General features: G+C 51.9%; 9 protein-coding genes across 9 annotated transcripts; 2 read left to right on the top strand and 7 right to left on the bottom strand.

The window, feature by feature from the left end:
• Positions 1-131: 131 nt before the first annotated feature.
• GT037_001824 (uncharacterized protein) lies at positions 132-1,563 on the bottom strand (the record flags this gene model as incomplete). Its single annotated transcript, XM_038926871.1, has 3 exons — positions 132-442; positions 533-890; positions 949-1,563. 3 exons carry the CDS (start codon positions 1,561-1,563, stop codon positions 132-134), a joined length of 1,284 nt encoding a protein of 427 aa, XP_038790163.1.
• Positions 1,564-2,826: 1,263 nt separating this feature from the next.
• Positions 2,827-5,676, bottom strand: GT037_001823 (trna isopentenyltransferas-like protein; the record flags this gene model as incomplete). Its single annotated transcript, XM_038926870.1, has 5 exons — positions 2,827-3,972; positions 4,020-4,220; positions 4,303-4,345; positions 4,764-5,484; positions 5,535-5,676. The coding sequence occupies 5 exons, from the start codon at positions 5,674-5,676 to the stop codon at positions 2,827-2,829; spliced, it is 2,253 nt and encodes a 750-aa protein (XP_038790162.1).
• A 578-nt stretch (positions 5,677-6,254) lies between these two features.
• GT037_001822 (uncharacterized protein) lies at positions 6,255-7,191 on the bottom strand (the record flags this gene model as incomplete). The annotated part of the gene is made up of 2 exons (XM_038926869.1): positions 6,255-6,483; positions 6,539-7,191. The coding sequence occupies 2 exons, from the start codon at positions 7,189-7,191 to the stop codon at positions 6,255-6,257; spliced, it is 882 nt and encodes a 293-aa protein (XP_038790161.1).
• A 1,340-nt stretch (positions 7,192-8,531) lies between these two features.
• On the bottom strand, positions 8,532-11,612 carry GT037_001821 (glycosyltransferase family 31 protein; the record flags this gene model as incomplete). The annotated part of the gene is made up of 4 exons (XM_038926868.1): positions 8,532-8,918; positions 8,977-10,031; positions 10,202-10,354; positions 10,418-11,612. 4 exons carry the CDS (start codon positions 11,610-11,612, stop codon positions 8,532-8,534), a joined length of 2,790 nt encoding a protein of 929 aa, XP_038790160.1.
• Positions 11,613-12,139: 527 nt separating this feature from the next.
• Positions 12,140-16,961, top strand: GT037_001819 (uncharacterized protein; the record flags this gene model as incomplete). The annotated part of the gene is made up of 6 exons (XM_038926866.1): positions 12,140-12,587; positions 14,908-14,962; positions 15,016-15,342; positions 15,393-15,420; positions 16,078-16,316; positions 16,370-16,961. The coding sequence occupies 6 exons, from the start codon at positions 12,140-12,142 to the stop codon at positions 16,959-16,961; spliced, it is 1,689 nt and encodes a 562-aa protein (XP_038790158.1).
• Positions 13,000-13,801, bottom strand: GT037_001820 (uncharacterized protein; the record flags this gene model as incomplete). The annotated part of the gene is made up of 3 exons (XM_038926867.1): positions 13,000-13,105; positions 13,154-13,473; positions 13,781-13,801. 3 exons carry the CDS (start codon positions 13,799-13,801, stop codon positions 13,000-13,002), a joined length of 447 nt encoding a protein of 148 aa, XP_038790159.1.
• A 1,319-nt stretch (positions 16,962-18,280) lies between the features above and the next one.
• GT037_001818 (uncharacterized protein) lies at positions 18,281-18,670 on the bottom strand (the record flags this gene model as incomplete). The annotated part of the gene is made up of 1 exon (XM_038926865.1): positions 18,281-18,670. The coding sequence occupies one exon, from the start codon at positions 18,668-18,670 to the stop codon at positions 18,281-18,283; it is 390 nt and encodes a 129-aa protein (XP_038790157.1).
• Positions 18,671-19,274: 604 nt separating this feature from the next.
• On the top strand, positions 19,275-21,641 carry GT037_001817 (carbohydrate esterase family 4 protein; the record flags this gene model as incomplete). Its single annotated transcript, XM_038926864.1, has 2 exons — positions 19,275-19,413; positions 19,462-21,641. The coding sequence occupies 2 exons, from the start codon at positions 19,275-19,277 to the stop codon at positions 21,639-21,641; spliced, it is 2,319 nt and encodes a 772-aa protein (XP_038790156.1).
• A 534-nt stretch (positions 21,642-22,175) lies between these two features.
• Positions 22,176-22,706, bottom strand: GT037_001816 (uncharacterized protein; the record flags this gene model as incomplete). The annotated part of the gene is made up of 2 exons (XM_038926863.1): positions 22,176-22,249; positions 22,469-22,706. The coding sequence occupies 2 exons, from the start codon at positions 22,704-22,706 to the stop codon at positions 22,176-22,178; spliced, it is 312 nt and encodes a 103-aa protein (XP_038790155.1).
• Between the last annotated feature and the right edge of the window lie 222 nt (positions 22,707-22,928).

The following is a 22,928-nucleotide window of genomic DNA, read 5'->3' as shown; positions in this document are numbered from 1 at the left end:
ACTCGAGACGATACAGAGTGGATACGATGGGATAACATCTTGAGAGCTGGTTTTCTGCAAAACATCAACAGTACATACAGAGAGTTGGCTCTTCGGAATTCCGCTTGATAAAATGGGAGAAACCCCAGACATTACAGTTTGACCCAAACTTTGTGACTCCTCAACATGTTCCTTCCATCGTCACTCCTCTTGACTACATTACCTACTTGAATATCTGTGAGAACCCCCATACCATCATCTGGATAGGGTAACCATTCCTCCACTGGATCCGTTGGTGCATTTGCTGGTGGAGATGGCGCCCATTCAACGGCGAAGAGTAAATTAGGCATTTCTGTCATCGCGTCTCCACGGAAAATGCGGATGGTCTTGACGCAACGATTGCCACCTATCTGTGCTTTATGTTGAGCAAGAAAGTAACCTACTGCTCTACCGTTTGGACTTCCTAAGAGTACATTGTTAGTTCAATTCAGAACTCGAGGCACGCGAGACCTTGAAAAGAAGTATCGGAAAGAGGTGTAACACGCGAACGTACCCAGAAGAGCCATATACTGCGGGGTGTTCATATTGACGTCGATTCCCGGCCAGAGGGGTACCCTGTCTAATTCTTGCTCCCTCAGTATCCTATCGATGATTCTCCGCGTCTCGCCGTTGGTTATGAGCATGGACACAAAGCCATGAATTTCTGCCAGCTTATCGCGCCTTACTCGATTCCAGAACCCCCATGCTAGGTCTGAACTCGCACGTAAAGCTGGCAACTCATCGGACGGAACTGGGTCTCCTTTGCGTATACGCCATAGATCACGGGCCTCTTTGACGGCAGAGCCGCGCCGAAGGAAGTAGATTAGACCAGCTTGCGGGTTGATGATGATGGTAGCATAGGCCGTTGTGACCTAGATGTGGGAAGGTGTCAGTAGAGAGACAACAGAAGAACTTCGAGAATAAGCTCACCCTGTATCTACGACCATTGGCAGTATAGTACTGCTTCTTTCGAGGTGGCATTCTCCCTTGTGGATCTTTTTCCACGATATCGCTTTCGGCGTGAAATACAGAGAAACAATGGTTTGGTCCGCCGTGAAGATTATTGACTTTGGAAAGTTTTAGCTCATCGAGCATTGGCTGGAGTGCACCGATTTCACATTCGCCATCAGGGTCAGAAACATCTTCTTTGTAACCCCATGTCGCAAGCTCGTGCTTCATATCACCATCCCAGGGAGACGTCAAAGGACTCACGAATCGAATAGCTTCCGGCGGATTTTGAGTAGACGCAAACATAAGCTTTGCTCCTCGACATTGTGATTCAAACCAGACTTTGTCGGTAGCAGGGTTTGTGTAGCCATCATCATTATCATCATCCTCGTCTTCGTCATCGGAGTCGGAGTCGTCAGAATCATCAGAATCGTCGTCGGGGTCGGAGTCTGTACCGCCTCTAAAGGCAAGCTTCTGGTGCCCAAGAGCCTTGACGTCACCGTCAATGACGGCGTTGTCATTAGTGAGATTCTGTAGATACTCAGTCGCGCCGAGTACAATGAGACTTGCGATCAATAGAATCCAAGAGAGCTTCATTCTGTCTACTCGGAGTGTTGTAGGTGAGTGTGTAAGTCCGAGCTGGTAAGAAAAGGAACGAGCGGACGCGGTGCTAGCTGTAACTTTCACCAGACATGCGAATATGATAGAGCTCGACCAACAGAATAATGCTAGTCATGCAAGGGAGAGGTGAGAAGTCGTAGTGCGTCATCATTTAGGCTACAACTGAACATATTCACCGCGGAATTTGGGTAGCTGTGTATCCGAGGTGAGAGTGAGAGGCGCGTTGAGATGCTAAGGCAGGCGCGCTCTGGAATATTGAGGTGTCAAACACGTCGATATTCATCAAGGTACAACATGAAGGTCGACTCCGTGTAAGCTGAGACGTAGCAGTAATATACACAAATCTCATTGTATATTCGAAATGGTGAACATGATATCGTATGAGGTGGAGTGTCTCGTGGCTTTGAGAGAACCGATTGGTTACGGTACTTATACCCATGTAAGCATACAACCGCAGTGTAACAGCGTTGAACGTCAGCTTCCTGATGAACGAGCAAGAATATCGTGAAATCATCTACACCGCTTCGTATGATTTTCATGGATATTAATCGTCGTTACACTAGATTACCAGTACTGCATCGTTGGATGCACGGAAATCGGTGTAGAGTGAGCGCTGGACAGGTTGAATGGGTTACTTGACAGTTGGGGTTTGGCAAGGGTGTCGAGAGAGGTATATAAGAACAAGAAGAAAGCAAGAGAATCATACAGCAACTATCACTGCTTTGTCCTTCAGAAGCATACGAATCAACATTCCAAACCTTACCCTAGGTACAAGATCATCGACACCCTCAAAGTAGTAAGTGCCGCTCCTAGACATTCAAAACGCTTCAACGTCCAAGTCATGACTGATGCTGTCAACAGACCAACCGAAGCCATGAGATTCACCGCTATCATCGCATCTCTTGGTGCTGCCGCCACCATCCAGGCTCTCGAGCAGCCCCATCCTCTCGCAGATGTCAGCGCGCAATCCTGCGCTGTGCGCAACTACGGTTGCGAGAACGGCTATTGCTGGAACGGGCAGTGTGGAAGCAAAGGAGAGTGGTGCTGGCTGGCCAAGAATGGGGGTTCGGGTGGTTGGTTGACGTGTGGAAGCGATGCGGCTTGTGCGCCGAATGTTGCTGTGGATGCTGGGTGTGCCGACTGTAACGTCTATCCTGTGGGCACCTGTGGGTGTTCATGCTGAGACTTGAAGATTGCGCGCTAGGGTGGTAGCATAAAGCCGGCATATCAGCTCACCCCTCATTTGAGCTCTTGTTCCATAGGAAAGGTTTCCAGGTAGTGTTCGAGAACATCAACAACCTCTGCTTTTGGATCTTCGGCGCCACCTTTTCGCATCTTTGAAGCGTTCTCTTGCTTCTTTCTCATACCTACTGCTCGTCGATGGGCGCGGCTTTGGCGGTGTAAATTCCAGTCATTCTCGGTAATAGATGTTGTACCGCATGTTTCGCAGACCTTCTTTTGCCAAAGGTCTGGTCGCTGTCCCAAATCGTACTCGCGTTTTGGCGTCAGCATTTCAGCTGCAACTGGTGATAGTGATGAGGGCGGTGGCAGTGGCTGGCCAGAGAGGAATTGTTCGGTGATGGCTGTGGCAGGCTTTACGACCTTATCCTCCCATTGCGATATGTCAGAACCATCAACTAGGAATGTGTTGTCCTTCTGGCCTGCGCCAAACAACGCATTAAGGAGCTTGATCCGAATCCATTTGATCTGCCGGTTGGCATATTGGCGGGTGGCAGCCTGTGTCTTCTCGACGGCTAGGCTCTTAAGCTTCTCTAGCTCAGGGGCCATCTTCGCATCATCGGAAAGAGCGCTTTGGTATTCCAAAAACTCCTTGTATCCTATAGATACCCAAATGCCGCGAGTCTGGTCGATAGTGGCGCCCGTACTGGATTCGTGGCGTTCGCGGAAGCTGCTCAGTTCCTCAACCTCAGACAGAAGGCCTCGTGCGATCATCTTATCAACACGGCCATCAAGACGACGATGCAGCACATCCTTGTTTGCGTGCACCCAGAATATCAGGGTCTCGAAGCGAAGACTGTCAGATGCCGCGCCATCTGTTTGAGCAGCAAGAATGTCGCGTTGAAGCTTTTGTTCCTTGTAGAGTTGCGACGCTGGTTTGCCTGTTCTCAAGTATATCTCAAGTGACCGCTGAATCTTGCGCCGCTCGTTGGGATGCCACCTGTCGGCCATGATAGGATCAACTTCCCTAAGCTTCTCATGCAGGACATCGGTAGGCTCTTCTAGTATCGGAAGAGCCTGGCTATTCTCGTTCAAGTTCAGCTCCGGCTCATCTGCCAGCGCATCTTGGAACAAGAGTGATTGTGTGTAGTAATGAGTGCCACCGACCAAGACCGGTAGTTTGCCTCGACTTCGAATTTCGTCGATCTAGATACGTCAGTGTTCTTCCGGAAAAGAGTTCTCTCTGATCATACTGTTCTTAAAGCCTCGCCCACGAATTTCCCTACAGTCCAAGTTTCTTCTTCAAGACTTATGCAGCCGAGGAGATGGTGAGGCACACCTTTCGTCTCATCCTGCGTTATCTTATTGGTGATGATAGGTAACCCGCGGTACAGTTGCATAGCATCTCCGTTGATAATTTCGCCATTGTATTTTCGCGCAATCTCCACAGCCAACTACCTACTGTGGTCAGCAAGACATGGTCTAAATGAGCAACATAGGCTTTACATCTGATTTGCCAGTACCTGTCGCACCCACAATAGTGATTAGGGGTTTGCGCGGCGTTTGGGCCATGTTGTACCTACTGAATGCTCTTGCGAACCGTAACATGCATTCGAAGGGTTGGTTGAAAGCGTCTCGAATGACTGAGTTGCCGAAAATGCTGGTTAGCGTAGAGCGGGGATGCGCTTTTCCTCTTCGACGCTAGCACAACCATCCAGGAAGCCGATCCCTTGGAAATCTCCCGTTTAGACAGATCGAAGCACAGCACGACTACTGAAGGGATTCAGAAGTTGAAAAGCAAGAAAATGTACAAGGTTGCCAGAAACTTGAATTCATGGATTTGTTCAGATATCTTTGGAATATTGGTACGAATGAATTGTCGTTGTTGAATCTGATGGGGTATCATCGTTGAGTGCCGCCCGAACGCCTGTTGAAACTCCGTCGACGCGCATTGTTGAAGCGCGTCGAGAATATGTTCTTTTCCACTTCTTTCTCACTTGTCTTCCACCCTCTTCTCAGCTCCATAACCGCCCTTACCCTCTAGACTCTGGTATGCCGCTCCCTCACCCTTTCCATTTCTTGGTCCTCTCTCTGTCAGGTCTTCCTGTAGCCACTTCAACACCAGCTCACCCAATTGACTGTTTCCAGTGTACATGCGCTCGCCCTGCTCGACCTTGACGTCCATCTCCTCGACGCTACCCCACTTCTTGACCTTGCCTAAGCTCATATGCACGAGATGTGTAGGCCATGTGGCGAGATTGTCCAATATGTGAGTCGCATACACGATAGTGCATGGACGCTCCATTGTCTCCTTCTTCAGGAAGTTGAGGAAGTTGCTACGCGACAGCAGATCTAGATCAACTGTGATTTCATCCAACAGCAAGATGGTCCACGGTCGCAGCAGACCCATGGCGAGTTGTACACGTCTCCTCTCGCCATCTGATACGGCGTGCATGCGCCAGCTGAGGTCGATATCAAGTATGCGTACGAGCTCGTCGCGGCGCTCGGTGTAGTGATCGCCGCCAATGGAGGACAGAAGTGTGGGCACGTCGATATCGGTACGGACAATGGGGTTGAGTACCCACTCAAGACCAAGATAGGTCACACCCTCAAGGCCCATCTTGAAGGGGTCGATGCCCGCGATGTGGACGGTACCGGAGGGGGCCATGCGCTTGCCGGAGAGGAGGCGGAGAAGTGTGGTTTTACCCGCACCGTTGGCTGGAACTGTCAGCTGAACCCTTTTGAGATCCATTCTTGTTGTTGCATACCTCCGATCAGAAGTGTCCTGCTACCAGGTGGTAGGTCTAGGAAAACATCCTTCAGCCCACTTGAGCCATCTGGGAAGGCATAGCTGAGGTTTTTCACGTCGATTGACGGCGCGACTTCCTTGCCGTTGATTGTGTTTGACATTGTGACTATGATTTGCGTGTGAATAGCTGTCACACTGTTGGTGGGAGGGGACTACATTTTGTAGGCCGGTTGCGGTGGAGTCATCTCGGTGGGCTAGATCGGTAAGTCGACATGAGTGATGCCATCATTCCGCCAATGAGCACGCTAGCCCAGGATAGGCAGGCAATATTCTGGACCTTAAACGGCACTTCTTCCCAAACTCAAGTTTCTCAACATCGTCGTACTAAGTCGCCCCGTCATTCGTGGCTTTAGTGGACTCGGGCCAGCTATGCGTTGTGAGTCAATGCGGTCCGCGGTGCCATATTATCACAATGCCGGGGATCTCCGATACTGCGACACGAGCCTGGGCAACCTCGATACCTCGACATAGGAAAGCAACGATGTCTGGAAAAGGACCACAAATTGAGAGAGATGTTCCGTAATGTGTACTGCACATCTGACGAAGAAATGAATTCCATGCGATTCAATCAGGCCACAGACCGCGCAAACTAAAACCACACGGATATGTACGAGGTTCACTTCCCACTATATACAACCACTATTCAACCCCACCAATGCATCTGCGTCTGACAGTGCACTTAGAGCGAAACACAGCCGTTGATAGAGTCCTCAAGGAATAGACCACCGTAGATCTGGCCCTCGTCAAGGTTGGCCTCCTGGAAACCAGCGTTGGCAACATCAGATGTGCCAGTGGGCTTCTTGAGTATGCCCATCTGGTATTGGCCGCCACCCTGAAGGTTGACAGTGAGGGGACCAGCGACCTGCTTCAGTGGGGCCTGGCCGGCAGAGTAGAAGATGGTGGTTTTGCTAAAGGTCTTGTTAGTACCACAATGATCAATTTGTAGTAGGTGAATAAACGTACTTGGCGTTGAAGTCGAGCTTCAGGGCAAAGTTTTGCCACTGAGTCTGGTCGATCGGGACGCTCCAGAGGAACTTGCTGTCGCGGTCAAGAATCTTGAACTGGTTCTTGTCGGCGTCGCTCTTTCCGATGAGAGATCCAGTCTGGAACTGAATCTGGTTGTTGCTGAAGTCAGCAGCCTCGTGCCAGACGTTGAGGTACTCGTGGGTGAGGTTCAAGGGCCTGGCAGGGTCCTGCTTGACGCTGAAGTGGAGGGTCTTGACACCCTTGCCTCCCTCGCCATCAGCGGCATCCTTGAGGAACTGGAGGCCTGCACGGCGGAAACCCTGCTGCTTCTGGAAGATGGACTCGTCGGAGATGGTGACCTCTACAGCCTTGAACTTGTCGCCGTCGAAGCGCGATGATTCGTTGGGGAACTTGAGAATTTGCGACCAGGTCAGGTTGTTACCCTTGACGAAGTCGGCGTTGAAGATGGTGTTGGTAGAAGCCGAGTCGAAGAAGGTGGGTGTGGTGTTGACAGGGACACGACCATCGAAAACGATAGGGCACTTGGGCTCAGCGCGAACGGCATTGGCGTGGGGGTGGGGGTGAAGGTATGGCGCAGCCAGTGCGCCAGAGGCAACTGAGGCCAGAGTAAGGAACGACTGAGTGAACATGGCGATGGTTAGAGAATGTCGTCGAGACTGTGGATGCGCTTGAAGTGGATGAGACACCAAATGGCAGGTGGAGACAACTCTTTATACAACTCTAAAACGTATGACTGAACATGTATCTACCCCAACGCCATCCCAGCCCGTTCGCGTATTAGATGGACACTGCGGTGCCAACGCGTCCGGCATTTCCCACGCTCCGAAATAAGGGATGTTTGCGCCCTTCATTTGGGTCACTGCAAAGAATGGGCCAGTTAACCAATAGCAGGGGAAGGGGAAGAACGATGGAATATTCTATAGTAGGCCCGACGACGTCAGGGTAAGGCCGCATCAATATAGGTGAAATATAGCTGGGACACTACTGTCATGAGGCTCCTCAACCAGGATGTGGGGTAAAGTGCACGGCTGCTATGTAGTTAACTACCGGACGGTCCGGCATCCCGATACCTTCGTCAATCAAGAGGATTAAAGGCAGTAAGCAAAGCATTTCGCCGACAAACGACAGGGTCGATCTTCTGTAGTCATTGTTCTTCAGCCCAACTTTTCTTTGTACCGTTTTCCATCTCGACTACTACGTGCAGTCTTCGTTGCTCGCAGCGCAATTTCATGCGCGGACCAAAAGCGCACTCCGACATTTCCAAAAAGCGACCGAATGGCGCCGTCAAACACACCATTGCAGCCAAGTTTCATCAACACCGGGAATGCGACCGAGTCGCAATGATCTGAACCAGCATTGAGGGACGGCGATGTAATCGACGTGGCTCTAGAGTCGTTCGCGATGCTGGGCGTGATCTTAACATGGTAGTATCCTGTCTTGTCAGGGTGTGTGAGAAGTGCAAACGGCCGTTCAGCGGCGATCAGCTGGCCCAAGCGGAAGAAGTTTATTTCTTTACCTGCGGTATTGCGGGACGTTGATACTCCGGCCACCGCCTGAACTTTTGTACCGGCTTGGTCAAAATCGTCATCAACTCCATGGCTTGACGAATATCCATTGTACATGCAAGGGACATCGGGCTCGGTGAGAAGATGTGTGCTATTATCCTTTGCAGTACAGTTCTAACACCCGCGGTATCATTGCGCCTGGTGAATTTATGCCCTGAGTCCATGCTCAAACTCTGTTCATATTATGGTCGCCCAAGAGGTCCATCAGCATTATTCCCATCTTCCTGTCAACATGGCGCTTCCTCAACGCGCTGCTCTCGACACTCCACGTATCCAAAATGTTGTGCCAACCCAGAACGCCATGCATGAACGTGGTGACAAGCAAACGCAACCGCAACGCCTCCCTATGTGCCACTGGTCTTGAATGCAAGCTCGCCTTTATACACTGCCGACCAATTACATGTCTACACTTGCTGCGGGGTCAGCCATGTGGCTTCGATGCAACCCTCGTAGAATTGTCTCTGGCCGTTTTCGCTCTCAACACCGAAGCCCATGTTACGTAGCTTTCCGGTATCCCAACCACTGACAAACTCTCCTTGGCCGCCGTTCTCCCTGTCTACAGCATCCCCAAGCCTGATGTAGTCGGCATGACGGCACACGGTTTGAGAGTAAGACCATTGCAGGCAGTTGCCATCATTAGCACATTCTGATCCGCACGAGCCAGCATTGCGGTGCGCGGGGCGGTCGTTGGGGACGGGCGCTTGCGAGAGGTTGTCCCACCATTCCTTCGAGGGACCCTGTGACAGGAAGTTGTGCGTGTAGGATAGGAACGACGAGTATGTGAATGGTTTCTGCGCAGTAGTGTTAGCCGAGTTGCATACCAAAACTTGGAGCCCGCGGGATACTTACAGTATTGTATGGCCGTGTCCTCTCCCATCTCCACAAGTCTTCCATTTGCTGGGGTTTGAGCTGATGCAGCGAGAGCATGGGGACGCACCACTTGTCACGTGTGGTCGTGACATCCTTGGGCTTGTCGCTTGCAAAGGTCGGGTACATGGCCTCGAGCTTGTGTCCAGTAGCGTTTTGGATGGCGTAGGAAAGCACAGCGTCGCCGCGCTGCTCCTCCTTGACCCACTGCTCGTACCTGACGCCTAGTCGGTTCTCACGCGGGATATCATTCGAGCCTGGGCTCTTGGCTGGAATCAATTGCTTGAGGAGACCCTGGGAGAGAACAAAGCCTGCGCCCCCATAGGCAAACTGACGGCCCTCGGATCCCTTGTGCGGTTCACCCAGATAGTGTGGTTGCGAGGCGTCGAGCTGGCTAAGCAGACGGAACAGGGTATCCCAGAAGAAGTAGACGTCCGACTCAATGAAGACGAACCACTTTGCCGAGGGGTTTGTCATGTATGCCTTATCTACCATGGGCAGGTACTTGAAGCGATCGAGCTTGAAGGACCGCTGCTGCTCCTTGACCGTCTCCCCACCTTCGTGTGCCTTCTTGTGCTCGACATAGATTTGGAAGTCGACGTTGTCCTTTTGGTAGCTCTTGGGGAGTTCGGCAAGGATGTCGATAACATGGCGGTCGCCCAATCGCTCTTCCCGATCACCCACGATGATGAGGTTTGTGATGCAGCTCGATACGGTGCTGAGGTGTGCTTTGGTCTCGTGTGCGCCGTCTGAGGCCACCTTGAGGACGACCTGCACCTCTTCGAGCAGCTTTGTAGGGAAATTCTGGCAGTAGTCGAGCTCGATGGAATTGGCGGCTTTGGTCTCGAGGGGCGGGAAAAACGACTTTGTCTTTGCTTTGTGGACGGGCGCCTGCGGATGTGATGCTCTCCGATGCGAGAGGGTGTATATGAAGAAGAAGATCAGGAGGCCGGGGAAGAGGAATCTCCATGGCCGCCGTGCCAAACGGCCAGCCAGCGGTTTCAACATGGTGCCGTCGCTGCGGCCGTGGGGGGGGTCTGCGGTCGCCCGGGGGGTCAGGAGAGTCACTGTCAGCAGAGACGACGACGAGGGCAGGCGAATTGCAATGGGCAGGTGGGCGACGTCACCGGCACATTAAGTAGTCCGTTCGTGTTGGGTGGAGGTGTCGACAACGACGATGGCGCGCATTGGCCCTGAACCGTCGTACTGCGCGAGTCCAGCCCAGCTCCTGACCACAACGCGAATCCGCTAGTGGCCAAATCTGGAATAGTCGCCGTCTTGGTATCCCACGACTCCTCTGATGAGCTTCCTTCCTGCTCTGACCCTGTTCTCGACGTGACTTCATCGCCCTCTGCGACACCTGGAATTCAACATGGCAAGTATACTGCAGGCATAATCAAATCTGGCACGCCTTTTGCACTACTGGGGTCGCTGGCAAACGACTGCTTTTCGGCTTTGTTGTATTCTGCTTCATCTTCCAAGTCCGACCAATCTGGCAGCGCCTCTTCGTCACTCATCATGTGCTGCGGACATCGTACAAGCTCGTCGTTCGCACCTTTCAGTTCTGCAGTGAAATTAGACGATGTTGCGCTTTCTGACCGCTGATACCCCGGCTTCTCGATGAACACGTTGTATTCTGGATCGTCCTCTACATCAGACCAGTCTGGCAGATTGTCGAAATCTTCGTCACCAACCGTTTCACGATCATTCTTGGCGGCCAGAAGACCAATAGACTCCAGAAAGAGATCACAGGAGTCAAACGACCGTCTTGTAAAGGAAGGGGTGCGATCCATGTGCGCTTGCGGTCTAAATGAAAGATCAACGTTGCGGTATTGCGGACCCGAAGAATCCGCCTCTGCCTTTATACTGAAGTCTTCTTGGTGAATGAGCCAATATTCGACTCTATCGCGGTGCGTTGGACCAGCAAGCCCACCAAACGGATTCTCGTCGTTGTTACGTTTCCGTTGCGTACACTCCTGCTCTGATTGTCGCACTGAATGGATTGCCAACGGATTGACCATGCTGTTTTTCACACTAGTGACATTCAGCGCCCTTGATCTGGCGAACGATCCTTCGGCGGACTCTGGAAATACGCGATTGAGTTGTTCGTGCGCGACGCCCCCATCGTGTCCACGTCGGCGGGCTGCATGGTCGCGTTCGACTTCCCTTGCTGAGCGACATGCGAAAGACAAGCTTGAGTCACTAGTTATCGTGTCGTTGTCGTTGGGGGAAAAGGAGACCGTAGACCCTCGACCAACGAGTTGCAGCTCATCAAATGGTAACCTCTCGACGAAACGCAGTATGGTAATATTGACTTGGAGAGCGACCCGTGCGTCCAGGTGAACTGTGTCCCCATTGGCCTGATCTCCGAAGGAAACAAAGTTGCTCAGCGTTCTGTCCAGTGTCGCAGTGATGGAGCAGAGAGGTTCCTCGGATACCAAGTTGGAGATCATTGTTATTTGTGATCCGCTGCAGACCGTTGCGTCGGCCTCGGAAGTTGATCTTGATCTGCTCCTCACACTAGGTATGGACGAATCCGTGGAATCATCGCTCCTTCCAAAGCTTGATGTTGTTAGCCGAGCACGCATTGAGCGGATAATCTTCTTGACTTTGCCCATGTTAACGTTTGCGACGCGGTTGAGATGTAAACTGAGGGTTAAGACGTTGTGGTTCCTACGGGAGAGTATAGCGGTGTAGAGGAAGAAGTACTGCGTCGAATTCCTGAGTTGTTTTCACGGACGCAGCGGTACGTACTCGTTAACAGTCTTTCACTACACATTAGAGAATATCTCGTCGCGTCGCGATTATGGTACTCTGCCAGCGACTCGCGCAATGAATGGTTTCTGGGGGCTCAGTCATCGAGGCTGATGCACATCATGCTCAAGTAACGCTATGAACTATGTTGAAGTATGTAAAGGAGCGTATGTTTGCAGAAGGTCATAGCGTACCACTCTGTGACAGTACAGTCAGAGTGTGACATGCATAGCGTATATAACGACAGCTCCACTGCTGCACTGATCCGCGTACGCCGAATACCAAGCTTTCATACTACGACCACTGATCTGGCTAGCAAGAAATATATACATCTTGCTGAACGACCAGAAAACCGTCTAAGCAGTCGAAGATACAGCTCAAAGACGCCGATATGAAGTATCAACACTTCGTAAAATCGCTTCTTTTGGGCCTGGCCTCCTCTGCACCCGCCGTACCACCGATCAATGACCTAGACGTAGCCATGATGCAGTCCTGCTCTGATAAGCCCCACCCAACTCTAGTAGACTACAACATAGCCGGAGTCGCATGGTGTGAAAAGCACGTCCGCGCCAACGCTCCAAACCCCCCTATGCTCCCCAAACCCGTCATCGATCCCAAGAATCCTCCGGTCATGCCGCCTCTCCGCGCCCCGTACACATTCATGGTGGCCAACCCGGACAAGAAGAAGCCTGGATTTGCTCTGCAGCCGACATTCGAAATCCTTGGATTTGCGCCTATCACGCGAGAAATGTGTCTTTGGGGTTGGGTTGTGGGTCGCCAGAGTTATGAGATTCAGTCGGAGCAAGTCAAGAAAGGCAACATTTGTCGTGGAAAAGGAGGTATTGCTATGGTTCAGGGGTGGAATCAATCTATATGGTGGAATGAGTTCGGCATAGTTTTCTAACTCAACGTACAGACAACTACTAGGATGTATATTTGTAAACGCGCGTACTTCCTATTGCAACCTGGGTATCTTCGTCTACTTCTGCCATTACATTCGCTGTTCAGATAGTGCAGCCAGATGTATACATCCCTCACCATCATTTCTACTATGCGCCGTAGACCCTCATGTAGTCTGCAAACGTCCTCACTCGCCACGTGATATAACATTCAACTCAGTCTGTAGTAGGCTTCGGGGCGATGATCGGGGCCGGCTCGGTTGACTGGGCGACATGGTGGGTACGAACGAAAGCCTCATCAGGGAAGCCATCTTCGCATGCGCTTGCAGTCTTTCCCAAGGTACTTGCACGGCTAGCATGGGGAATCACTGTCGCACCGCTTGTGGAGCTTGGACTTGAAGCACTCGACGCATACGACAATCGCTTGTTTGGATTTCTTAGCAGGACCATCTGAGTTCCTGTCTTCCTGTTAGTGGCATCTCTAGGATCTGTGAAGTCCGACGTACTCAGAAAGCTCCTGTTTGCGTTTTTGTGGCAACAGCGTCGCGCTACCAGACGCAACCTCAACCATCTGTTTCGTGATCTGGAGGATCAGCGCATCTGACGCGGTCTTGTGCAACCTCTTTTCAACCTCCAGCCTCTTCTCTGCGTATACTGCGCGAAGATGTGTAGCGGCGACCTGTTTCTCAGCCGCCTCAAGTCTCAGGGCGAAAGCTGGATCCATCGCGTTCGCTGCCTGCTCGTCGAGATTGGCCCAGTCGTGCGCGTCCTTCTCCTCTTTCAAGAGAGCGTTGCTGAGTTCATACACGAAGGCAGCACTGTTTCTCTAGCTCTGAAAAGTCAGAACGGCCCAAAGTATCCATTTTTGTCTTTTGCTTTCCGTTTGTAGATTCCCCCTTCACCTCGCCGTCACCAATACCGGCGATTAGCCAGGGAACGGACGTCACGTGCTTGTTAGTGTGCGAAGCTCCTAGCGGCCCTGGGAACCTATATCAACTTGGCCTGCCCTTCCAGCTTGCTCTTTTTCCCTCCAACTGTCACTAGCTTTTCCGCAATCGACCAGCTTTGGGATCACTCAAGGGTCTCTTCGAACTCTTAGGATGACTCCTTCGATGCCAATTCAACTGCCTTACTTGGTTCTTTTGGTTGGACATCGATGCGCTGGAGGTTGGTGTGAGGAACTACCTTCTTGGTACGTCCTGCCAGAGATGTCTCGATGTTGGTCTGACAGCCTTCACAATGCCTTCTCGCATGCAGTACAGTCCGTTCGACCTGCGATTGTTTGTGTTATCTCGATAACGCACTCAACGTCTGGTGGCTTGGTGGCAATGCTGATGTGTCTGGTCCACGCAGGCGATGGTTGCGACCACGCAAGCGAGTAACAGGCACACTGACTTAGACACCGCCGTACACGTGCAGCTTGGTGTTAGACAAGTATGTATCGTGAATACGGGACATTTTCATTGAGTATTTTTCCCTTGTGGAAAGGCTTGAGGAAGGTGATTGCTTCTTGTCTGGTACGTGATAAATAGCTTCCGAGTCTGTAATAGGACACGACATGGCACTTAGTTGCTCGCTTTGAGTATTGAACAGTAATGTTTACTAAAGCTGTGTCAGTAACAGTCAATCATGTTTAACAGCTGAGCTGCACCGATCTTGACGCCTCTGTTGTATCGCCTTCTTACTATAAGACATCTCGAAATGATTCCTCAGAGCTATCTGGATGCTTCTATTGCATTCGAATACGCATATTGAAGCCCATGAACCTGTCCTAGCGTACAAAATATCGCATCTCGAAGAGCTCGTAGACTCCTAAAAATCCTCTCAAAGAGCTGAAATAGCAGAAAAGCTTGAGTTTCCCAGGAAGGATAGTGGCAACGACCTTACCCTTACACCAAGCATCAGTAGCCAAGTGTAGTCCGCTAGATTCTGCCCCTGGCGGTGACACACCGCAAGAGCCAGAACATATGTTGAGCTTGTGGAGCCCGGACCCATTCTGTTTGGCAGCCTTGTGTCAAGATTCTATCTCCCTCTCTCACCATTGTCGCAACTTCAATTTTTCCAACGCCGCCCAAGCTCGCTATGACTAGATCCAGGTTCCAGTCGCCCTCGCGCACACCTCTCGGCCGATCTGCCTCGCCGCGACACTCGGCGTCGATGTCGCCAACACAGTCTTACTCAGCACATCAAGGTTATCATGAAGACTACAAGAAGGATCAAGATGGTGAGAAGTAGGAGACAGATCGTGGCAACACGCTAGGCCGCTTCATCGCCGACTCGCCCTCACCGGTGGGTAGTCCCATGGAAGGAGATGAGTAAGTGCCCGTATATGGCAGTCAATATTACCAGCCTGTCACTAATCTTACAGTGCTCTTTTCAACATGGATCAGCTGCGAGAACAGCTTTCTCAGGTTCGGAGTACCGCGAGTAACGAGTACCTCTACCGATTACAGACCCAGGAGCAGCTGCGTAGCGAAAGCGCGCGCGCTGACAGCTGTGCCGAGCAGGCCGAAAGACACGAGCAGCGCGTACGAGAAGTCGAGGCGAGCGTCATTAAGTTTAAGGCGGAGGTTGTCAGGCTCGGGGCTGCTCTCGTTGACGCCCGGGCGGAAGCACGTCAAAAGGATGTCGAGATAGCTGCACTGGCAGCTAGGCTGACCACTGTCGGTCTGAGCAGTGCTACCACCATCGCTTCGTATGTAAAACCTTCTTAGTGTCTCTCGTATTGTTCGGCTGACTGTTTAGTGTGACCTCCAACCCAGCCGCGCACGTCGTCAAGTGCGACAACTGCCGCCGTCAAGGCCTACCTTGTGATAACGGTCACCCATGCAGCTCTTGTACTTCAACCGACGACTGTATCCGTTGCAAGTGCGGCAACTACTTGCAGCGCCGCGCCGTTTGTGGTCAGAACTGCGATCGTATCCACGTGGATGATGGTGTCGAGAGCGCCAAGACTGGAAGGGAGACCAGAGAGCTAATGTAGATTTTGTGGATGTCTCTTGGCGTATTACAAAGCCAAGAGTCTTTCGTAGACTGTCATGCTGAATTGTCGTTCAGTGAATGAGTTCTATGAGCTCAGTGTGGCATGATGGGACGGGATTCGGAAAGGAACACTTTGCGGAATGAGGGCGCTAGGAGCCTCTGGGCTCAGCTCAGTATAGACACCTGGGAATCTTAAACCCGAGGATGACGAATAAAGCCGTATGTATGTCGCTGACCCGAAGACTGTGACCAGTGCATAAGGTACCTAGGTAGATTGATGTCTTGGTGAGGTTGGTAAGCATCCGGCTATTCCTGCCCTACCGCGCGGCCCCGCTTCCGGCACAGTAGCCTACATCATCACACCAGACCTCCGCATGTGTTCATGATATCTTTTCTACCACTTTCCAAAATAGATTCGTTCTAAAATCGACCACCGTTCCAAATAAAGCCAAAACCGTTCGATATGGCGAGCACTAGCGAGTTGCGTCTCCACCTGCTTACCCATCTCATCTGGGAACAATCAGCTAACGAAAGCAGTCTCGTGAGACTAGCACAGAAGCTTGTTCGAGACGGACCTTGCAAGATGGAACACACAGCACGTCGTGTGCGAGGTCTTTTCAATGGAAAATATGCATTCGATACACTCAACGCGCATCATGTCTGGGAACTGGAACTGCGCTTCCCACAGTACTTATTGATAAACTTCTTGGAGGGCCCTCATGATACTGACCGTGCTCAAGATACTATGTACCGATATCAAGCTTCACTTCCAACGCTAAGCTATTGCGTGGCTCTGCCGTTGACGGAACGAATGGAGGCGCAGACCTTGGGGTTCTGACGGTCGGTAACCGCGACAGCAACCGGATTTTGATTTTCAACACCGGCGAACTGAAGGATCTTGTGAAAGTCGACTTCAGAGCTGTCGATCAATGGTTTGAAGAAGACATGGAGATCTATGGCCATCCCAAAGACCCCTACAAGCGCATCGACATCCTGCCTTCTTCTCGTAGTGTCAGGGTAGCCATCGATGGTGTTACACTCGCGGAAAGTTCAAGTCCTCTATTCCTTTTGGAGACCACTCTAAGAACGAGGCATTATCTGCCACCCACGAGCGTGAATTGGGAATATCTCACACCCAGCAATACAGTAACGCTCTGTCCGTACAAGGGACGCGCGGAGTACTACAACGTCAACATTGGTGGAAAATTGTACAGAGATCTGGTATGGTACTATCGATATCCGACTTCCGAAAGCGCTCCAATTGCCGGGTACATGTGCTTTTACAACGAGCTGGTGGAAGTTTATGTCGATGGCGTGAAGGAGGCGTCGTAGTCGTGGCTCTGCACTGGCTGTTAAGATCTCCAATCTGGGCGCATAGTCAAATCTCATCATGCTTTGAACAACGTGTCACACCCTGGTGCAAATTTGTAAGCTCGGTGTTACGAACGAGGTCTCTGAACTCTACTTCGCGCTTGTTACCGTCTGTCTACCACAGAGCGCGGCCGATCGTACAACGGTGACTGGAACATAGACTCCAAGTTCTGCTGTGTTGAACTGTAGGAAATCTTATGTTGGAAGACATTCGTCCATATTCCATGAGGGAGTATAGGCTTTAGTGCCCCTTGCGGTGGTCGGAGTGGTGCAGCTACATGCTGCGATGCTGTATACAGTGTACTGTTGGTTCGGTCCTTTGTCATTGTCCGCCTCGGCCAGATCAAGATTATCAACTCTTTTCTTGCTCGGCTTATCTACCAGGAATGCGCGTGAAGGATACAAAGCCGATGACGCGCATGGTGTGTGTGAAAGACATGGCGGACCAGACGGCGGCGGCTCTCGGTCGACCTGCATTAGGGATGCTGATGGTCATTGCGACTTCTGTTGAGTAATCTGAGATTGTGGGATAGCTTCCGGAGGTGCCATCGTCATTGATACACAAATCTATATTGCTAGGGAAGCAGTGACCTAATGTACCATAGAATGGAAATCGAGACGAAGAATCGGGACAGTTGGGGCTCGCAGGATGCACCGGTCTCAGAAGCGTGCAATAGCCTCTCCGCCAGAAAAGCAAACACTAGTCATGTAAAGCCAAGACACACCCTAGCGTGATCCCGATATATCGCTCGCTGTCAGTTAATGCTAGCTACTTTGAGGTGTGTCTGGTAAACACGAAACAATCCGTGGCGGCCTGAAAGCGCGACGTCTTGGCAGGGGGACGGAGGGGGAGATTGCATCTATAACGCCACAGGGTCATCAGCAGTAACTAGGTACGGATCCCAGCGGCAGCTGCCAGTAACAGATTTTTATGTTGACATGTAACATGGATGCTGTGTTGCGACAATATGATCCTGCTGGATGAACATGGTTGGAGTTCGACTGCTTTTCTTCCAAGGTTGGTGTAGGCCGTCAATCTCCGTTGTGCCCGCGTCACGCATGAATCCGACTCGCAGTAAGCCGCATGAATCCCATCCTACCAGCATCGCCGGTGCATGTCACCACAACAGGAAAAAAACTGTGCGCTGTCCCACTTCATACCGTATATGCGGCCTCAGGCCATCTGCTCTCATGTCATGCGACTTTCACTGCTGCATTCAACACCACCAGAAAAACCAACCATATTTCGACGACTGGCAGCGTTGACTGCGTCGGCTGCGTCATGGTCTAGAACTGCGTAACTGACTCCTCATCTCGAGTTTCTTCTTCTTTCCGATAGACTGAGCCGGGAAAACCGAGGCTGTAGTTCTAAGGGCTGCGGCAGTGGCAAGGCTGGTGGTGTGCGTTGGGACCTGATTCTTTTTTCTTCTGGGGCGCACGCCGTCACTCGGTTCCTGCAGCCACCAGCAAACTCTCCTCACGCAACCCCGCTGTTGTAGTCTGCACGGCACACTCGGCATAGCCAATGGCCAAGTACGCCTTCGCACTCTTCGCGAGGCCAAGTATTGATGCTCGTATCTTGTAGGATGCCTATTATCAAACTGAGCCAAAGGCGTTGAGTAGAATTGCAGTATACTTGGTCGTTTCAGCCGAGCCCCAAGTACACTCATTGCGTGGAAAAATCACGAAACCATGCTTCGTCGTCCATCGACATCATAACGGCGATACTCGGGTCTGAGATCACTGATCGCGGAAACGAAAGTCGCACCGTTGTCGGGTGGTAACAAAGTACATCCACTGATACCACCTAGCTCAAGTAGCTTGTGGGAAACGTACCATGTGGATGCCGTGCTCCACAAACGCCCAGAAAACGATGCATCGCGCTCAGGGGTTGCCTTGCCCTAACCGCTCCCCGAGCCGAACAGTAAGCAAGCCTATCCCTCATGCAGTTCAAGCGCTCCGGTGATCTGCCAATGCCCAGAGTCTGGCAAACCGAAATAGACTGTGTGGCTTCCCAAGCGACAGGGCTGTCGCGCGAAGACGTGCACGCCGAGGCCGCTAAACTAATCTCGCCCGTGTCATGCCTGGCGCCGCTGTGTCGGAGCGGAAGATATATCTAGGGAGGACCTCTGCACATGGGAGGATCTCCACGAGTTATCGCCTGTCACTCATCGCCCTATCGTCAACTCGCGGGGTGTCGAGACTCATCAGTTTTGGAGGTCATAGACTTCTGTACATTCGCTTTTGCACCACACTCGCTTTACTACGTTTAACATGCGTATTACTACTCTAATAGGCCTCGTGGCCGGACTCGCCAGCCAGACTGTGAACGCAGCCTGCAGCGCACCCCTCAAGATCGATGACTTCTCCAAGCAGTCCTCTAACCAGAACAGCTTGGGCGAATGGACTAGCGGTAGGTCTTATGTATGCCTCTGACCAGAATATGGCTAATTTAACCCAGACGATGGATCTATGAGCTCCATCTCCGCCAGCGCCGGTGTACTTTCTTTCAAGCCCAAGGCGGGATCTTACTTCTACGAGACTTTCCCTTGCCAGGCGGCTAGCACCAATGGATACAATTCCGTCAGCTTCCAGATGAAGGGACCTGCCGGTGGCTCTGCCACTCTTGAGATCCAGACCAAGACCAGCTGCTCGGCTACTACGTACACTTCCAAGTACGTTTCGATCACTGGATTGACTGGTAACACCCAGACCATCAACATCCCTCTTTCCCAGTTCTCTGGTGCCAATGTCAATGCTGTTACTGGTTTCGTATGGGCTGGATTCTCTTCAACCACCGCCACATGGCAGATGAGCAACATCGCCTTTGGTTGCGGTAGCAGTGCAGGTGGCAGTACCTCTGCCTCCGCCACCAAGGGAGCTACCACCACCTCGGCTCGCAGCACGATGTCAACTATTGCGACTCCCACAGCTTCCGCTGCCCCTGGATCTTGCTCTCCTTTGTTGATCGATGACTGGATTTCTCAATCTCGTTTGACTTTCTTGTACTACAACGCCATGGGTTACCCTACCTCCGATGATGCTTCCATGACTTCCATCACTGTTGGAAAGCCTGCTACTAACCGTGTGGAGTTTGTTCCCAAGGCCGACTCGTACTTCTACAGCCAGTTCCCATGCGTCGACGCGAAGAAGAACAAGTACACCGGAATCTCCCTTCGCATCAAGGCTCCCAAGGGCGCCACTTTGGCCCTTCAGCTTGACTCCTCGGACAGCTGCGACGCTACCAACCCCAAGTCTACCTATGCGTCTTCCACTGACCTTGGCTGGACTTTCGATGGCACCGAGAAGCTGTACACCATTCCCTTCAGCAAGTTCGCTGGCCTCAACACCGAGAAGCTTACTACCATCCTCTTCTCTGGCTTCTCTGGTACCACTTCCTTCGGCCCCATGGCTTTCTACTGTGGCAACTCCGGAGAATACGTCGTTCCTCCCACCTCCGCTGACCCTGGCGCCACTGCCACCGTCCCTGCTCCCAGCAACCCGTCAGCTACTGCTCTTGTGATTGACAAGTTCGCCAACGCCAACACCAACGCTATGGGTAACTGGCACGGTGGTGACGAGGGCATGAGTCTCAAGTACGCCAGCAACAAGCTCACCATCACCTCTCCCGATGCCGACTACGCTTTCTACACCCAGGTATCCGCTGGATGTTCCGATTTCACCAAGTACAAGGGATCTTACCTCCACATTGCCTACACCGGTACCACTGCCTTCACCGTTGCTTTCCAGCAGCACAACAGCCAGTGCAAGACTGAGATTGCTCCTTACCCTGAGACCTGGGATTCTGCTGAGGCCAGCCGTTACGCCAAGAACGGACACATCTACATCCCGATCAACCACTTCAACATTGAGCTCTCTCGCGTTGTCGGTTTCGCACTCAAGGGTTTCCACACCACTGAGTCTGTCACTCTCTCCGTCATTGAGATCGTCTCCTCGGTCCCCGCTGGCACGACGATCCCCAAGAAGGATGAGACTGGTAACCTGGTTTTCGCCTGCAAGCGCCCCAACTCCTTCGCTTTCGCCATCGATGACGGTCAACCCGACCTTGCCCAGGAGGTTCTCAAGATCATCCGCGAGGAAGACGTCAAGGTCACCTTCTTCACCGTCGGTGCTCCCCTTCTCGACGCCTCCACCAACTTGACCAACGTCTACAAGGAGATGATGGCCGCCGGTCACCAGCTCGCTCTCCACTCTTTCACTCACCCCAAGATGGAGGGTCTTCCTGACTACGCATCCATCGACTGGGAGTACAACGAGGACGTCAAGGCCATGAAGTCTCAGTTCAACGGCTACACCTCCACCTACTTCCGTCCTCCCTTCGGTACCGAGGGTGCCCGTATGCGTTCGCGTCTCACAAAGGCTGTTGGCAACAGTGCCAGCATTGTCAACTGGAGCGTCGATGTAGAGGACTGGTTGTGGGCTGAGACCGACACCCCTGAGCAACAAAAGGTCGCTTTCCAGCGTGACGTTGACAAGGGTGGTAACCTAGTGGTTCTCCACTACCTCTACCCCAGCACTGTCAGCTACCTTAGGGAGTTCATCCAGATTGCTAAGGCCACCGGCAAGCAGCTTATGCGTGTCGACCAGTGCATGATGGACCCTAACGCCCCTCCTCTATAGATTGACAATCTTTAGTGAAAGTTGGAGTGGTATTGAGGTGTTTATAGGGGAGTGATACCCGGAGATGAGGGCGTTGTTGCATGTAGAGTTCAGACGCGTTTAGCACATCCTGTTAATCGTAATTACATCGTTGAGAATAACTTCGTTTCCTGACTGCCAGTACCTTGTGACCCTCGTTGTTCCACCGATACACCAACATAGTTTCCGCTTCCCTACTGCAGTTGAGATTGCCGGTTTTATCACTGTGCGTAAGCTGACGGTTTCGAGCTAAAGGTCCCAAGCATCTTGGGAACAAAGTGAGCTCGCTGAGAGCCGATAAGTCCCAGACCATCCTAAGCTTACCTACCTTACCCACAGACATGTTTTGCAAGTCTCCATGTACATGATGGACCACAGCGGTCCGGCCGATGTCGGTAAGGCTGGATCACTTGAATGAGCATGGCCGTTAGGCGAGAAGTCTAATGATTCATGGTACTAGCTTTGTACAGGAGCTCGCACAAAGACGCAAGGTCGATGAAGCAGTGACGTCAATCTTCATCGGAGACCCCTACGTGCATTTTTCGCGGAATTGCGGCTCTGGTAGATGCCGACGCTTAGACTTTCACTTTCTGTTCTGCAATCAGCACGTCTCGATGCATCTTCATCGCGATTCATATTCATGTCGCTGCATCCGACTCAGTTCATTTCTCTGGTTGTACTCCGAATCCTTGATCAGGTCGTCGCACCTGCTCCATGAGATGATCCCCATTGCCGTCCAGAAAGACCGTCGTGCACACATTATGCACTCTACATTCTGACTCCTTTCGAAACCGCCTCAGCTTTCTTACGCTGACGCTCATCCTCTGCCTCCTTGGCCTCTTTCTGGATGATGCCGATATCCTCAGGGTGCCTCTGGATCTGCGCCCTGATAATGCCAATCTGAGAGCTGATAGTAACAGCTTGATTGTCGTGAAGGTAGGTCATAGACTGGAGCGCCTTTGCTGTGCGGGAATGAGCGGCTTTCTCTTGGGCGAGTTCCGCTTCGAGGCGAGCGACTGGATCGTCTGCGTTGTTGGGGAGAGACATCATGAAACGCGAAGCTTGGTGTTGGTATTAGCGATCGCCTCCGAATGGAGTGCTGACGGAAGAGGTACATGAAGTTTTGTACGGGGTCTGGGCAGCGGCGGGCAACTCGTTGCTGGCAAGAGCGGTTGCGGTGACTCTGGCAATTGTGGCCAAGGATGAGATGGCGGAGAAGAGCGAGAGAAGTGGGGGGTGCAGACTGTGCTTGTGGTATAGCGAGGTAAA

The sequence above is a fragment of the Alternaria burnsii genome (genome assembly GCF_013036055.1).
Source record: "Alternaria burnsii strain CBS107.38 chromosome Unknown 750, whole genome shotgun sequence".
Lineage (NCBI taxonomy): Eukaryota > Fungi > Ascomycota > Dothideomycetes > Pleosporales > Pleosporaceae > Alternaria > Alternaria burnsii.
The sequence above is the reverse complement of the archived record's forward strand: the minus strand, read 5'-3'. Positions and strand labels throughout refer to the sequence as shown.